Source organism: Peromyscus californicus, unplaced genomic scaffold (genome assembly GCF_007827085.1).
Source record: "Peromyscus californicus insignis strain IS unplaced genomic scaffold, ASM782708v3 Scaffold_10__1_contigs__length_136768540, whole genome shotgun sequence".
Classification (NCBI taxonomy): domain Eukaryota; kingdom Metazoa; phylum Chordata; class Mammalia; order Rodentia; family Cricetidae; genus Peromyscus; species Peromyscus californicus.
In genome coordinates, this window is record NW_026294391.1 from 36,658,751 (window position 1) to 36,677,752 (window position 19,002).

General features: G+C 36.2%; 1 protein-coding gene across 1 annotated transcript in view; it reads left to right on the forward strand.

Annotated features, from left to right (window-relative positions):
* Positions 1-9,183, forward strand: part of LOC128116448 (odorant-binding protein-like) — a 38,282-nt gene extending 29,099 nt beyond the window's left edge. Inside the window, exons 5-6 of the mRNA XM_052747700.1 lie at positions 8,767-8,868; positions 9,167-9,183. Coding sequence (XP_052603660.1) covers positions 8,767-8,868; positions 9,167-9,183 — 119 coding nt within the window. The remainder of the gene's footprint in view (positions 1-8,766; positions 8,869-9,166) is intronic.
* The last annotated feature ends 9,819 nt before the right edge of the window (positions 9,184-19,002 follow it).

Sequence of the window (19,002 nt, forward strand, 5' to 3'; positions counted from 1 at the left end):
ATAGAGACCTAGAGGTCTGTATAGACAGGCAGTGACGAGGAGGTCATGTGGTTGGGTTTACAACCAATAAGAAGGCAGAACAGAAAGTCAATAAAAAGACAGACAAACAGGAAGTATGCCTCTTTCAGAGGGGAAGGACAGCAGTGGCAGGAAGGGTAAAAAGGCAGTTTTAAGTCTCAGCTCTCAGCTACTGCTCTGACCTCTTGGGATTTTAACTCTGCATTTGGCTCTGTGTTTTATATTTAATAAGACTGTTACATCTACATTTGGCACACAATGTGGCAAGAATTCATTAAAAACTGCTTGGCTAGGCTTGGCTTGGCAGCCCGGCCTAGCTCCCCACCTCGGGGAGAGGGGGCTGGCTACCTGCCTGTACCTAGCTGGGCCTAGGCCCCAGGCCTGACCAACCTTAGCTACAAGCAGTTATCCACAGCTGGGAAACAAACAGCCCTACCCAGATGAGGCACCTTGAAGAATGACATTACAAAAAAAGCAAAAAGGTACAAGAAGTGACACTAACATGTGGGTGGCAACCGACAGCTGTCTGATAGGACTCAAGGACCACTCAATCGGAGGGAAATCATTCCTGGTACTAAAAAGTTTGTCAAATGCCCAGGGATAGTGAGGTCATGGATTTCAGAAAAGCATCTACTACTGCAACTTTGCTAGACCAGCACAATTCCTTCCTATATTCCAAATCTCATCTTTATAACCAGATAGAAGTGTAGGTAGAAACCCCTTCTGAAAAAAATAAGACTTCTCTTTATAGCAAATGGAAACCATCACAGAAAACCACTAATGTACACAAGATAGAGAATAACAGATTTTTGGGCCATGTCCCAAGGGACCAACCTACATCTCAGCTTTCGCATCTAAGGACAAGGGAACATCTCAGAAAATAAATTGGAAAGATCCTAAAAGCCAGAATACCAAGAATTCTGCTGTGATACTTTCTTGGTTAGAAATTATATGATTAACAAGATGGGGGAGACGTCTGTATCAGTGGCAATGTTAACATGGAAGGGGAAATCTATGTAGAGTCCCAGCCCTGGACGATGACCACAAAAATCTAATGAGTGTGGGAAGGAGAATTAACTTCTCCCAGGTAAGAAGGACACTGCAGTCGGTTGTTCATTGCAGAATAGTCAGCCCAGAAACCATATATACTCAAGGAATAAAATGGTATTCATCAGGTGGTGTGCATGTGCACATTCATACATGTCTATGTATATGTATATATATATATATATATATACATATATATATATATATATATATGTATGCATCAATAATAATCCAAGTAAAGGGCTATAAAATTGAGTGGGTGGTACATAAAAGATGTTGGAAGGAAGGTATGTGGGAGGGTCTTGAGGAAGGAAAAGAAGAGGGAAAAAGATGTAAGTTCATGGCAACTGAAAATAAGAAAATGTATTAACATAGTACCTGATATGTAAAGAACACAGTTAAATATTTGACATTTGAGTTGGGATTTTCTTTCTAATACAACAGAGCATTGAACTTCATATATTTTACAGTCAGGATCATATGTCACTTGACTATGATTCATTTGCATCTTCACTATATTAACTATGTTATTTTTCTCCTTGCTGAGGACTATTTACTCTTATTTTCATTACATGTCTTGAAGATTGTTTAAGGTAGTTCCATACATACAGAATTTCAACTGAGACACTCCCAACTGCCTCCTTTCCTCAAAGCTGTGGCTCATGAAATTGTGTCTGCCAAATTTATTTTGAGAAAAGAGAAAATAGAGAGACAAGAAGAAAGTGTAGATCAGTACATTGTTTTCAGTGTGGCATGTGTGAACCTACGAACAAAACATGCAAGAAAGAGAGAAATAGCTTCATGTGTATAAAGTTGTATATTCCATGAAAGTTACTGCCTGGGGTTTTCTCCTTCTAGCCAAAACCTTAGTATAAGGTCTGTCATCAGAGTGAGAGAAGGCTCTGAGAATGCAACATGTCCTTAGATAGAGACCTCATGTGTAAATATCCTGGGTGCTTTTACTGTGTGATGATGGAATTCATAGTTACTACTCTTGGATGAATCCTGAATACAACATCAAAATAAGCCCTTAAGGCTTGTCACTCATAAGATTAATATAAAATAAAAATCAGGGAATGTGAAAGAAATGAAAAATGGATTTCAGACTGTTCAAAATAGAGGATTATATTTATAACAGATATTAATTTAAAATTGTGAAATTCTTTCATTTCTTCCATTTTAAGATATTATATTATAATCGCATCATTTGCTCCTTACCTTTCCTCCTTCTGAACCACCTCATATTCCCTTCTTGTCTTTGTCATTATTGAGGACTTCTTTTAAAATTAATTGTTGTCACATTAAAAATTGTGAAAATTTGATGAACTAATATGACTCTTTTGTGAGTATAGATAGAAACAAGGGAATTGGAATGAATGAATTTGTTTAGTGTTCCATAAAGCTTTTCAGAAAACCAAATCCTTAGCTAAGTTTGTACATATGCTTATACTCAAACAATGACACAGGCATTTCCTGGCACATTAATGCCAGAAGAAGATTAAGATGATGGAAGAAGGAAATATTTAAAAACTATCCTGATTTACCCTCAACCTGAACAGATGAGGCAAATTGCCTAGGATTCAACATGAAGCCAAAACCACAGGGAACTTTTGAGGTTGGGGACTCTGAGGTGATGTGTCACTCAACTGAAAATAAAGAATATTTACTTTTCAGACTCTCATAGTTAATTCCACTTTGTATTCTTTAATATGTTTTTAAAATATTTCATGTTTCTTTTAAAACACAATGGTTAGAAATGAAGTGTACAACTCCATAAGCCAGGTCTTCTTCCATAATCTTCAGAAGTCAGGAAGTGGCTACTTTATGTCTAGCATAAGCAAACATGCCAGCTGTGAATGAATACCCTGAAAATCTGACAAATTTAAAATACAACATATAAGATCAGAGACAGTCCAGTCAAAATGAGTCTGGGACATGAAGAGAGACATTTGAAAAATAAACACACACACGCAGACATAGACACACAGACAGACAGACACACACTCTTGTACACACAGAGAAAGAGACAATCACAGAGTCACAGAGAACATAAGAGGGAGAGAGAGCGAAAGTAAGAAGGAGAGAGAGAGAGAGAGAGAGAGAGAGAGAGAGAGAGAGAGAGAGAGAGAGAGAGAGAGAACAAGGCCAGAGACATCCTTTGTTGTTGTTATGACAAAATTGTATCCAATTCTGGAAAACAGTGTGGAGAATTCTTAGCTTTCTCCAAGTAAATATGTACCATGTAACTCAGTTATATAGCTCCTTGGAATATGCCTACATGACTTGATGTTCTGTTTCACAGATATTTTCTCATCCATGTTCATTGCTACTCTATTCACAACAGCCAGGATATGGAAACAACATAAATGTTCTACAGCTGTCTAAAGGGTAATGAAATAGTGGTAGTTATACACTACGTGATAATATTCCAAGGTAAAGGAAAATGAATTCATGACATTTGCAGGTAAATGGCATGCACTATAAAAGATCCTTCTGGGTGAAGAAACCCAGATCTAAAAAGACAAATGTGGCATGTTAGGTCTCTTCTGTTATTCCTAGCTCCAAATCTTCAGATAAAAGTTAGGACTCAAATGTGACCATTCAAACTCATATGCATATAACAACATTTATATGAAGAAAGAGTCCACAAAATTGAAATAGTTGAAGTAGGTACATATTGGAGAGTTTAGAGTGACTCTCTAAAGAAGAAAGGTGAAGAAAGGTGACTGCAGAATGATGTTATTATGGTATAATCTCAAAAACTGAAAGAAATAGAGATAATAACAGGATATAATCTTTAAAAAGTGTCATAAATTACAGACTAATGCTTTGTAATGGTGTAGTCAGAAACCATGGGTTGTCAAACAAAATTACTAGAGTGATAACTGTAGGTTATTTGATGTGTTAGAGAGAGAAGCCCCAGAGGATAAACAAGAACTGCAGTCCTGATATTCTTCTTGGTGGTTCCTAGAAATGGATGACAAGATCCTATGGCTAAGCATAACACAGACCTTGGTTTTGATGTGTAAAGAAGTCAACTGGTTGGGGAGGGTCGTTGCTTTAGGAAATGTAAAGCATTATTTTCAGCTTGAAAGAAGAGTCTTTGCACAATTATAAAATTTCTCTGAGGACAGTATAGGCTGATTCACTTGATTGTGTTTATTTTAATCAATGTTACTTGTCTTTATTACCAGTGGACATGTAGCAACATTTTTCCTACTATTCACACAGTTAAGCTTTGATGATAGCCCTTGTAGCTCTTTGCCATGGTAGTTGAATTTAATGTAATAGAAGACTATAGTAGTCAATGTATGGAAAGATTTAAAAGCACAAGACATATCAACATCCTTATAGGAAATCCTCCAATCCTCTTATCTTCTAAGAGTGTGGTTACTCTGGCTCATATATACCAGGCCAGAGTTTAAATTCAGTTAACTGCACAGTCTTATGCTTAGATTCAGAATGTATTTTAAATGCATGTCATGTTGGTTAAATGAATCATGTAGGACATATGCATTGTGATCTTTACCCGTCAGTATAGTTCTGGAGGCAAAGCCATTCCTTAATGCTCTCACAGGGATAGTTCTTTCTTTCTGACAGGATGCTCAATTACTCATCCCAACATAACTTGACCTTAAGGCTAATCTTGTTAGTTTAGGGACATGAGATCATACACCATTCAGCAGGGCCAAAGAGGAAATACCAGACAGATGTAGGTTGTTGTGGTACAGAACCATTGGTTGATTCCATGAAACTCTCTCTAACTAGCTGTCTTAAAAGCTTTGTCAGTTCAATTCCTTCACATCCATTGATCTATTTTGAGCTTCTGTAGAAGACCAAAGACAGGTGTCACCATGGTAAAGTTTTTGCCGCTGGCTTTGTCATTTGGACTAGCTGATGCTCATGCTAAGGTAAATTCATTTGGTCTGTGCATATGTCTGAGGTTCCTCAATAGCATATTTCTATGGACATGCTGCGTCATTCAGCTAGTCCAAGCAAGTCCATATTCATGAAATACCCTTTCTGACTTTCACTCAGGTACACTTTTCCAATCTTATTTCTCTAGGATGAAACAATTAAAATAAGGTAAATATGGGTTGAATTTGCAGAGCGTAAGAGGCCAAAGCATGAACAGTTCTGCAAAGTCTCAGGTCCAAAATTCTGTGTTAATCGGGTCATCATACTACTCTGTGTTATTCTACAACAATAAATACAAAATCTTGAACTAATAAATAAAATATTATTGATTGATAGATAGTTCTAGTTAGTTTAATTATTTTCAAAGCCTGGGATCAGAGAAGAGAAAACGAACTCATAGTTTAATGACCTGTTTCATTTTATTCCTTTATTCATCTTTTTGTTTTTTCAGATTGTAGGAAAATGGTTAACAGTTGCCATCGCTGCTGACAATGTTGAAAAGACAGAACTGGAAAGATCTCTGAGAATCTACTTTCATGAACTTACTTGTAATGAGGATTGCAATGAAATGGGAATCACATTTTATGTCAAGTAACCAAATGGTCAGCCATGTAAACTGAGCAGACTACTTATGTTTCTTAGCATTTTTGTTGTTAAATTTATAGGAGAATGTTCTGTTTTTGGTCATGAAATCACATCTTTAGTAATGTGATTTTATTATTCCATGATGGGGTATCTCTGGACACCACACAGAGATTACACACTGTTTCCAATTCCATGAGTGTTTCCTTAGAAATTCTTGTGGTTGGAGGCTTGTGGTTTAATTTTATTCTCTAATATTAGATACATGACACTCAAAGGTTCTCATTTCTAGTAAGTCAAAAGGTATGTGTGAGCATTTGTGTCAAAGCCATATATATTATCTTATCCAAACAATGATGTCAGAGAAAAGTCCTCCACAAACAGGTCATATAAATCTTACTTATGAATCCCCTTCTCTGAAGCTTTAGGTTCAAAGAATGTCTCTCTGGCATTTGGATGTCTGTGTTCAATGAAAAATTATGTAACACCGTAAGGACTAAAATGCTTAGACCATTTCTCTCTTATAGCCACAACTGTAAGTTTTAGGTTGCAACTAAAAGCACTTAAAACACATGCATATAAACTTGTGTCCATATTATGTCTGGACAAGAACAAGAGAATTAGCATAATTAAAATCATATGCTGTAAATAGTGTAGTTTGGATAAGGAAGGCATAAGAGCCTACAGAGCACTTGCCAAAATTGGCACAAATAAGGAAGTCATCTGTATGATTACAAATAGGATGATATTTTCTAAAGAAGAATTAAGAATAATAAGGTAAGCATAGACACTTCATTCCAAGCTCTGCACACTGTTCATAGATACTATTACTCCCTCAAGTTCATTATAACACGTGAAGGTCTGTATTATGAATTCCAAGGTTATAAAGAATAACCCATGGATTCTCTGTTTGATTTTTAGTTCGAATGGTCAATGCTCAAAGACCAAAGTCATTGGGTATAAGCAAGCAGATGGCTCCTACAGAACCTAGTGTAAGTACAGGATCTGGGAGTTTCCTCTATGAACAAAAGCAATGTGAGTGTGCACATTCATACTAATACTTCAGCCACCCATAGGTGTACATAGGCTGTACATGGATCCAAAACAATTATGGCTACTTGGAAAGTTATCAATCCTTCCAATGAACTGATATATGCTACAAAGTCAGATTATATTGTAGGCCATCTGAACTTTACTTGGAGAACACTATTACCTAAAAATGTGAATAATTCTAACAAAATGTCTTCAAATTGTTTTTCTGCATGAAAATTTATTTCTAGTTAATAGTCACTGTTTAATCTTTCATACGGTGTCTCAGTTTGTTATCAGACAGACCTACCACTCACCAATAGGTCTCAGTGGCCTCAAACACCTTTGCAAACTTCATGCCTCAGGCTCTCAAGTACTTAAATTGCAGACATGATGTTCATCCTTGATTCATGGACAATTTAAATCAACAGTGCTATTTCAAAGTTTCCTTTCTCATATTTTGGAGAGACCACAGCAATTAGATTATTGGAAGATAAAATTCAATTTTTAAAAGCTGTTATGGCAAAAATCTGTTTTAAGAATTTCAGACTGACTACTCCAATTTTGTAAGAATTGCCTAAGTAATAGCAACACTATTCCACTGAATTATACATAGTTTGCCCTTAAGTGAACAGAGGACACATTCTTCTGGCAAATCTAATGCTTTCCTAACTTAACATGGATATTAAAAAGCAGTACTGTAATCAAATATGACTAGATAATAAAATCCTTTTATTTTTCTGTGAACCAATTTTTAATCATTTAATAAGTTTCAGTAAGTAGAAATCACACACATACACACACACACATACAGAGAGAGAGAGAGAGAGAGAGAGAGAGAGAGAGAGAGAGAGAGAGAATCAGACAGACAGACAGAAACACAGACACACACAATATGAATGTATGGTATACTCAAAATGTTCATCTTTACATCTTTTCTAATAATAATCTTACAAGATGATAACTTTTGCACCTATTACTATATGGTCTATTTTTGCACATGTATACATTTGCCCACCTAATATTATCGTGTTATGACATCAAAGTTTTGCACTTTCAGAAAATTGACAAATGGGCTTTAGGATCTGGTTGAAAGGGAAAGGAATACCCAATGGACTGGTCATACAAGTCTTGGCATGAGTAATTCAGAGAAAAGGAAAAGTGTCTGTACTTAAGATTCACTATCAGGTTTGAAGAGCAGAAATGATTGGTCACCATATAATGCTGGAATAGGCAAAATGAATGACTACAGGAACACCTTTGCACACATGTGTCATATGATAGTGAATCAGAGATGATTGCTAGATTCAGGGTCAATATTAATGTTTAGCAAATAGGTGACATCAAATAAAGTAAAAAAAAATGACTGATATTGAGTTTTTAAATATTTCCATTTTATAGATGAAGGTGACAACATATTTCAATCTGTGTATATAACACCAAAGCACATAGTCTTTACCAGTAAGAATGTGGATAGAGCCAACCGGCAGAGAAACTTGATATTTGTTGTCGGTAAGAATGGTAGTGGATTTTCTGAATTTAAAGCGAAGGTATCACTCTGCAAAAGGGGATTAAGTCAGATTTATCCCCAAATACAATATCATGGGATTTCCAAAGTTATGTCCACTAACTAAAGACAGTCCTTTGTTGTGTGGACCAACTTTTACATCATATTGTAATTCAAGTAGCATGGTCATTGACGACTAGGGACAATGGGGGAGGCTATTGGAAGAGTTTATCTTCATGTATCCTCACTGGAAAGACCAAAGCAAATATAGTTTTCCCAAAGTTCAGACCATTTTGAGTGTCATTTGATCAAGTGTGTTTGAAATTAAAATATAAACTCTGGAGTATAGACTCAGGAGAAATGTGAAGGTTTCATTGAGAGGCATTCATGACTCTCTACATTTATGTTTTTAAAAGTGGAAAGGATTGAGATGTGTAAATTCTCTAGAGAAGAGTATTTTATCATAGAACACTGGAAAGTGATGTCATACCACCATTTAGACTTCATTAAATGGAACATGAGGAAATTATTATTGATTGTATTGACCCACCCAGCATAGATGAATTTGGAGAAGTTGAGATTTTCTGTTGCATACCATGTTGGGACACTAAGTTCTACAGAATTCTACTGAACATTTCTCTGACATTGTCATTCATGCAATGTAGGAAAAGGTGAGCCTTTGAATGAAGATGAATATGGAAAACTTGTGAAATATTCTGAGAAGCAGAACATTCCACCAGAAAACATTCGAGATGTTCTGGCTACAGGTAACCTCAATGAAATTGTTTTGGCTATAGCATATATAAATAATGTATATTCATTAAAATACATTTCTTCAAATACTGAATCTATTATCTATCTATCTATCTATCTATCTATCTATCTATCTATCTATCTATCTATCTATCTTCTCCCTATCTACTCATTAAGATCCCTGATTCAGATTATATCTAGTCATATGCTATCTTTCAGTTGCTATTTCAAGCAATGATCATTGGGGAGTCGTTATTATATTCTTTTGATAACATTTCTGTCACTCCTTACCCCACTCATAATCTTTTACAGGTACTTGTCCTAAGTAAAGACCTCTGTAGGTGAGTAGAAACAGAAGCTATGCTTAATCATCTTGATATTTGAATGTATTTGTGCTTATTACATAAAAAAATTAAAAATAAGTATGTGACAGAGGAAAAAAAGAACTCAAAAGTAGGCAAAATCGGGACAGAATATTATTTGATTTTTAAAGCTGAAAATCTTACAGTGACTAAAAATGAGGGATAGAATATTTTTATTTATAAAACAATATGAAAGATTTTTGTCTCATTCAGAATTGCCAATATTTTTATATTGAGGAATATTAAATCAAGAAAATGTAACTTGTCATTCAAAAAATCTTAGTTTACTTATGTTTGTGGAATATTATTTGCCGCAGATATGGTACAAGCATATTGATCTTTTCTATGTATTCTTTGAATCCTCTCAATCCCAACTTATATGTGAGGCCACAGAATGTCATTATTTCCTGTAGACAGTGCTCCTATGGAATCCAAAGTATAAAATACTTGTGGTTTCTAGGAAAGGAACTGTTTGGTTTGTGTATAATCCCTACCTATACCCTATTGTTATATTTAATTTTGTGTTCATGCACTCTCAAGGATGAAACCGTTCCTTTCCTTTCAACTATGTTTTCATTTTTGCTTTCATGTTTACACAGAGGACAACTGGGTGACAATTATGCATCACATCCTCTTGACCAGGGAATCAGTATCACATATAAATCACCATTTCTTTCTGAATGAATTGTCCCCTCTCCTGTGAAGTCAGCATACCACATACCAAATTCCTGACTTACCTCTCCTTTCCTTTTTCATGATGTATGAGCTGTTCCTACTTTTCTGAATGATTAAATAAAGTGTTCCAAGAAGCAATAAAGACCGTGTGAAAATGATCTCATTCAAAAAGCACATAAATATCCACTAAGCTAATTAAAATAATCAGTCTGGTGTGACAAATGATATCTGTATTACTGAAAACTATTGTAATCCTTGGAAATGTCACAATTCTGGAACCATGGACAAGAACACTGCAGAAGTGAATTTTATGTTGTGCTTAATATTTACTTTCAGCTGTAAATTGTGATTTGTGGTTGAATGGTCTGAACAAAGTAAACGGTTTCACATAACAAACTCTTTGTGTCTGCCTCCGTGTTCCACATTATTTAAAATAGAGGAAAGAGAGGATGAAATCTGTTTTCAAAAGTACATCTGAGGAGATTATCTTTTGTTAAATGACTTCAGTAAGCAAATGAATCTGGATATGCTTTACTAGGGTACACATGAGTCATTCACATTTGAAGAATAGAGTAAATTCATGAGAAGTATATTCCATAGATTCCAAAGCCCTAAAAATATGCGTGTATATATTACAATTTTCTGTTTGTATTACAATGCTTCCTTAGAATGTAGTTAGCTATCAAGATAGAAAAGGCAGATGCAATCTTTTTAAAGGGCTTAAAACAAGGAAAAAGAAAAGATTTTAGACAGTGTTGCTACATCCAGTCTCCTGAAGTGCAAAGAATAACAGATGCAAAGTACATTCCATATTTGTAAACAAAAGATACAAATAAGAAACAACGACCTGGTTTTTGTTGTAAAAAAAAAAATTAAAACACTCCTGTTATTTAACCTCCGCTGTTTGGCTTGTAAAACCATGTTACTTTAGAAAAAATATTGACAGTTTCTTTGAAAATTTTGTATATTCAGTGTCCATTTGCATCCATTTTACCATTATCCTCCAACTAATAACTATTTCTGTACCCCCGAAATCTTCCATTTTACATCTTTATCATGAAAATTCATATTTACTTGAATGAGTGTGTGTGTTAGTATGTGTGTTGAAAGAGAGGGGATTGACAGAGAAATTTATAGCCCAACTTTGTCCAGTTAATGTTTCTAATATGTATTCCTGTTCAGTGCTGACCCCTTGGGCTTTAATTACTTAGAAGTGGTCTTATTTTAGAGGTGAATGGAATATGACTACTTCTTTTACTATCAAAAGTTGCTGTCTAAGCTGCTAAGTCTTCAAATGGCATGAAAGCTCTAAAACACACCATTCACATAGTGACCTCATGGGTAAAGTATGCCCATTCTTAGAATTAACCTAATGGTGATAAGTTTAACTTATGTCCTGAATTATGAAAGGTAAATCATGCTTGGTTTCATGGACATATCCAACTACCAATGTTCTTTTCATCAATCAGTATAATTTCTAAGTGTATTCTGAATGGTAATTTCTAAATCAAGAATATTAGAGAGATGATTTAAATACCAGTCTTAGTTGGTAGTACTTTTATGTTGGCCAGGGACCTGTATCAAATCACAGGAGTTTTTTTGTTTGTTTTGTTTTGTTTTTGCAGATGATTTCTCATAACAGCCTGAAACCTCTCAAAGGTGCCAGTTTTGCAAGTTAACAATGCCCAGGAATCCTCCTCTCTCTGCCTCGCCAGCAAAATGAAATTCAGAAAACAAATGACTCTATTTCAAAATACGGATTATAGAACTAAAAAGGATGTTTTCAGAAAGTAAAACTCAAATGGCTGAGAAAAACATAAAAGTCTTAGCCATCAGGGAAAAAAAGTAAAACTACTTAGAGATTTTGTCTTACTGCAGTCAGAATAACCAAGATCACTAAAAGAAATGATATCCCAAGCTGATGAGGATACAGAGAAAGGGCTGCATTTGTTCCTTATTGGTGGAAGTGAAAACTTGTTCAGTTGCTCTTAGAATCAATGGGGAGACTCATAAAAAAGACACCAGTCTTACCACAAGTCCTTCAAAGAAGAATTACAACCAAACTCTCTTAGCATTTTATTTGAAACATAGAATACGAAGAATCACACACAAATATATTATATAGAGCCATTTAATTTAGTACCCACCATTAGAAACACACACATACACACAAACACACACACAGAGAGATACACGCACTGAGAGAGCGAGTGACAGATTATATATATATATATATATATATATATATATATATATATATATATATATATATATATAAAATGTAATATATATGTAGAGAGAGAGACAGAGAAAAAAACATGCCCAAGAGCAGAGAAACTAGAAAAATGAATACATGCTGATTTCAAGATCTTCCACAATGATTAAAGTGTCTTTATACCAGAGGTTCAGGCATGGTTCAACATACAAAATTCCATAAATACAATAAATCATAAAATGTAATCAAGGCAAAAAAGTACAGGATTAACTCAATAGATGAAGAAAAAGCCTTAGACAGCATATCTTATGCTTTATAAATAGAACTCCCAGAGAGAGTAGTAATGTAGGGAACATACTTCAAAATATTAAAAGCTATGTCTGACAAACATACTACCAATACCATTCATTATGTAGAAATACTGCAAGGAAACCCACTAAAATCTTGAAGAAGACAGGGTGCTCACTATCCCCACTCCTTTACAATGTTGTGTTAGAGGTATTATTACACTGAGCAATACAGGAAGTGAAGGAAATTAAAGCACACATCTATGAAAAGATGAACTTACATTATCCCCAACTTCAGGTGACATTCTATTATACCTAAGATATAGGCAAATTGTACCAGAACACATGTAGTAAAATCTGTAGCTAGAGTTTTCTTGCCTGGCCCACAGTCAGGATAAATCTCTCTCACCAGCCAGTCCCATGGCCACTCAGACCCAACCAAGTAAAGACACAGAGACTTATATTGCTTACAAACTGTATGGCCGTGGCAGGCTTCTTGTTATCTAGTTCTTATATCTTAAATTAACCCATTTCTATTAATCTATAAGCTGCCACGTGGCTCGTGGCTTAACAGTACCTTACATCTCTCTTGTCATGACAGCGGCTGGCAGCATTTCTCTGCCTCAGCCTTCCTGTTCCCAGAATTCTCTTCTCTGCTAGTCCTGCCTATACTTCCTGTCTGGCTACTGGCCAATCAGTGTTTTATTTATACAGAGTGATATCCACAGTACTTCCCTTTTCTTTTTTTTAAAAAGGAAAGTTTTAACTTTTACATAGTAAAATTACATATAACAAAACAATTATCAAACAAGAATTATAGTTACAATATCTAGTCTATTTATAATAACTAGTCTATTTGTATTTGGCAAAATTAAAGAAGATATCCTGCCTATCCTATATTTGTGAATTTAAGGTTTCATATTTAACTTATCTTTTTTTCTTTTTTTTTTTGGTTTTTCGAGACAGGGTTTCCCTGTGTAGCTTTGCACCCTTTCCTGGAACTGACTTGGTAGCCCAGGCTGGCCTCAAACTCACAGAGATCCGCCTGGCTCTGCCTCCCGAGTGCTGGGATTAAAGGTGTGCGCCACCACCGCCTGGCTCTAACTTATCTTTTATCATAACTAAGGAAAATTGTATCTAGCTTCAACTACATCAAAGACCTCAGAAGGATATAATATTACCTGAGAAATGAGAGAAGTACGCAAGCAACTTTCAAGAGTCTTGCAACAGTAGGCAGAGACAGCTGGCAGCCTGGACAGTCATCCAAAGTTCTTTTGTAAAGTTGGGGCATCTGTCTTCAGCCCACAGGCCTAGAGTCTCTCAGTCACTTTTCTCTGTGTCCCGTAGAGTGTCTTGCAGTTTCCTCTGTGAAGCAGGAACCTGAAGGACCATTTCGCCAAGCAAAGTTCAGTGGTCACCTTCCTATGGGTCCTGCATGTCCAGTTGATCAAGCAGTCCAGGCAAGAACAGTTTGTTGCCTAAATGGTTATTTTTGTCAAGAAGAAGATAAATTCCATACCAAGTGTCTTCGATGCCCATCCTCCTCTCTGAAGTAAATCGGTGCTGCCAGGAGCAGGCGTGTCTCATTATCCAGAAAGCCTAAGTTTTTAAAACATTTTAAATGTCATATTCTGTAGGTCTTTCAAGTGTTTGAAGACTACCTATCTATCTGAAATATATCTATGTATACCTAGAAGACTTAACTAACATGGCTACAAGTATGATTATCATAGATGACTAATTATTAATCTATTTCTTAATTATCCATTACAGTTTTAAATGAGGTGTACAAACATAATACCTTAAACAAGACTAGAAATATACACACAGTATAACAAAATTAAATTTAAACTTGTATCAATAAACTAAAATCCGTAGCAATATAAAACATTTCTAAGCAAGTTGTTGCTCTCTAAACATAAGTTCATTAGTCTACCCTTTCATCCTATCATTATCTATACTATCCCCCTTTCTTCTTTAGAAAGAGATTGTATTTATAATCAACCTGCTTTAAATAAAAATATTGTTTTTTTCTCTCTTCCATACCAGAGGGCTCTTCTGATATGGAACAGAAGAATCTCTCATCCTCTTTTTTTAAGCAATATGTTTGGGTTTAGAGAAGGAGTGAGTCAATTCCATCTCCAAAGCCACCTTGATATATTTGGGAATTTGGGCATAGCTTCTCTTATTCTCTATTTCCTGCTGGAGGGGGGCGCTGTATCTTATGGGGACACAAAGAAATTTTTAGGATTATGGAATAGTCTGTGAGGGTGTATCGTCTGAGCCACTTGTCTTGAAATCGTTCTGGATTTTGGATCATCTGGGCCATGGTGTCATTGGAGACTTTTCTGGAGGTCTTGGCTGGTCAAACCTGATGTATCTTAATCTGGTACAAATCCATACCCTCTTGCTTTCTGTGGAAATAAAAGCAGAGCCTCCTTTCCAAAGCAACATATCCTTATAACCCAAATTTTGAAGTCAAGGTACCTTTAAAATATACATATTGACTTAACTCCACAGCTTTTATAATCAAATGTCTTTCTGCAGTTAAGAATCCCAAAGACAACCCAATCCAGATTCTCTGTGTAATATCCATCTTTACGTGGCTTATTTTTTATATTACCTTTACAGTCTCTTTAAAGACTTTATTTTTAAAAGTTATTTTTTATATAACTGCATATATTCCTTTTTATCTCTCTTTCTACCCTACATACATTTTTACACACATTGTAAATGATTTTATTGGAATCTGTCTTATTGTGAACCTATTGCTTTAAACTGCAGCATTTCTAAGACTGAAACGGAAGCTGTGGCTGATGGCTCTGCCCCCATCAGTTTCCCAACATGGCACAGTTTACCACCAGCTCTGGTCTGGAGCCATGTGACTATCAACTATCAGAAGCAGTTCTATCAAGGAAGCATGTAGCCTAGAAATCTTTTTTTTGTTTGTTTGTTTTTTGTACTAGTAAAGACTAAATCCACCATGCACCATGTTGCACAGCTTACAGAAACCTCTGAGCAACTCAGCAGGAATAGGTCAAGCCCACACTTGTCACCAACCCACCATAGAGTACCTGAAGCCCACATGTTGCGGCGTCTAGCCACCTGTATGAGACATGAAGCAGGAACCTGGTTTAGGCTCCGTTTAGAATTGCTTATTAAATATTCTCAGGTTTAAGGTGCAAACTCAAGCCATTGGGTGCCATTTGTAGCTGGAGTTTTCCTGCATGGCCCACAGTCAGGACAAATCTCTCTCACCTGCCAGACCCACGGCCACTCAGACACAACTAAGTAAAGACACAGAGACTTATATTGCTTACAAACTATATGGCCGTGGAAGGCTTCTTGTTATCTCATTCTTATATCTTAAAAAATCAACAATTTAAACAACATGACAAGGAAAGAATCAGTTTTTAATAATCAACAGCCTTTCTGTATACCAAAAATAAGCCCACCTTAGGAAGATATCATGGACAGAATCCCATTTAAAGTAGCATCTTTCTTTAAAAGAAAATATCTTGTGTTATACATAACCAAGAAGAAGAAGAAAGTAATCTTCCAATCTCAGGAGAAAGGGTTTGGGAAAATTCCTACTAAGTGAAAAGGCATTTAATAATCATAGAATGGTAGAACTTATATTGGAGAAATGATCATCCAGCAAAAAACAATTCACAGATACAATACAATGCCAAATTAAAAAAGGAAACAAAAAACATAACATTCTTTACACAAATAAGAAAGAATATACATCCTAATTTTCATATGGAACCAGAAATGACTCTAGATTTTATGACAAATCCTGAGATAAAAGATGAATACAGGAGGTATTACCATTGCTGTCTTTAAGATACCTTATAGAGCTAGAAGGTTAAAAAACCTAGCTAACTACCCAGGACCAATGTAGTGATGTACAGTATAAATAACTGCCACTTTAATAAACCAGCATAGCTCTTAAGAGCAACAATGAAAACAACAATGATACACACAAAAACAACCACAATTTTGTGCTTATACCCATGGAAAAGTGTATTCTTCACCTCTCTTAAAGCAAGCTTCTGTTTTCAACACACTGAACGATTACAGAAAACCACAAGCAATCAGAAGGCAGAGATGTGGAGCCTAGTCCCAATGGATATATTCAAAAACATCCCCATACCTGAGGAACAGGAACCACTGTGTAAGAGGGGCCAGAAAGATAGAAGGAGCCAAAGGGTCAGGGAGTTGGGTATGAGAATCTTTATCCTAGTAATATCAGAAGCTATACCCACAAGGTGTCATCTATATGACTGCCTCAATAGCAGCAGAATAAGGATGACAACAACAATAGGCATGCTAGAGTAGACTGGGGAAACATCATGGGGCCTCAGTCCTAGAGATAAAACTCACAAGCAACTGATGAAAACCATGATTCAGAGATATAATCTTTCTGTTGAGGAGCATAGTAATTGGTTATTCAATCCCAAATGGTAGACTTGTAAACACATAAGTAACATTATACAGACTGAACAGGTTGTATTTTCCTATGTGGAAAAATCATAGGAATAAACACACACATATATTTATGTGAGAACAATACCAGAAAAAAGAATTTATGAATTTGGAAGTGAGCACAAAGGGCATATGGGATTGTTTAGATGGGAAAAAAAAGGAAGGGGAAGTGAAGCAAGTCTATGATAATCTCAAAACATTGTCAGAAAGAAACTTGTACTCTGATACGGGCACAAAAAGAGTCTTAAAGAGAAACATAATCAAGTAGAAGAGCCAAATACAAGGACTCATTACTACGGCCATGTGGACCTTAGCAAAAGTCAAAACACCTACCCTGGAGAAAAGAGTGTCTTCAAGGAATGCCCCTGAGGAAACTGGGTGTCTACTTGCAGTACATCAAAATTGGTTCCAATCTATTACTTTTCACAAAATTAAATACAAGTGAATCAAATCCTCAATGTGACTCCTGAAACACTGGAAACCCTGGAAAACAACATAGGCAGTATCTTTCAAGGTACAAGTGTATGACAGGATTTTTCCAAACAAGATTCCATTTGTCAAGAATTAGAGTCCAAGAATTGAAAACTGTGACCTCATAAACCTAAAAATCTTCCATACTGCCATGGAAATAATGAATGGCGTAAATACATATCAATAGATTTGGAGATATTAATGGCCATCGACATATCTGACACATGTATGACTAGAATGGGAGGAGGGGAAGAGGCTGGGAAGATGAGAGAGAGAAGGAGATTAGTTTAGTACGTCAACATAATAAAAAAAATCTTGGGTTTCTATATTCTGGGTATTTTCATTTACTGAACTTATAATTCATAGTTATTGTTGTTAGTTTGAATCCTGCAAACTCGATAAAAATAAGCTTTTAAGGTAACTGGCTGTTATCTGGATAAGTAAGACAGTTGATTAGCTTGAACTGTTTGGGAGGCATCCAGGCAGTGGGACCAAAACCTGTACTTAGTGCATGAGCTGGCTGTTTGGAACCTGGGGCTTATGCAGGGATATTTTACTCAGCCAGCCTGGGAGGAGGGGACTGGACCTCCCTGGACTGAATCTACCAGGTTGAGCTGAACCCCCAGGGGAGTTTTTGCCTTGTTGGAGATGGGAATAGGGGGTTGGCTGTGGGCAAGGGGGGGGTGCTGAACAGGGGCAGACAAAGGAATCTGTGGCTGATATGTAAAATTAAATTAAATTATAAAATTAAAAAAATTCAAAAAAAGATTAGCATCCAACTACTGAGGGATCTGGATGCAGAGATCCATGACTAGGCCCCGGGTGGATCTCTGGGAGTCCAATTAGCGAGAATGAGGAGGGTTTATATGATCGAGAATTGTTGAGACCAAGGTTGGATAAAGCACAGGGACAAATAGCCAAATGAATGGAAACACATGAACTATGAACCAATGGCTGAGGGGTCCCCACTGGATCAGGCCCTCCGAATGGGTGAGACAGTTGATTTGCTTGATCTGTTTGGGAGGCATCCAGGCAGTGGGACCAGATCTTGTGCTCATTGCATGAGTTGGCTGTTTGAAACCTGGGGCCTATGCAGGATTGTTTGGCTCAGCCTGGGAGGAGGGGACTAGACCTACCTGGACTGAGTCTACCAGGTTGACCTCAGTCTGTGGGGAAGGCTTTGCCCTGGAGGAGATGGGAATGGGGGGGGGGCGGGGTTGGGGGGAAGGTGAGGGGGACGGGAGGGGGGGAGAACAAGGGAATCCGTGGCTGATATGTAGAACTGAATTGTATTGCAAAATAAATTAATAAAAAAAAATAAAAAAAAAAAAATAAAAAAAAAAAAAAGATTAGTATAAAATATAATACAAACAGGAAATTTGAAATAAATGAAACCACATTGGTTTTTTATTTTTCAAAAAAACTGAGGCAGTGATATAATACAGCCTTTATTTTAATCTAAAAGCTGTGGCTATTTGGTGAACTACTATCAATGTTTTGTGATACATAGACATAAGAGAAAAATCAATGACTAGAGAAGTATTTCAGTATTCCAAAAAAAACCATGCAGAAATGAAATTTTATTCTTTTATATATTTTTATTTGTTCATTTTTTTACAACCTGACCGCTGTCTCCCCTCCTTCCTCTTG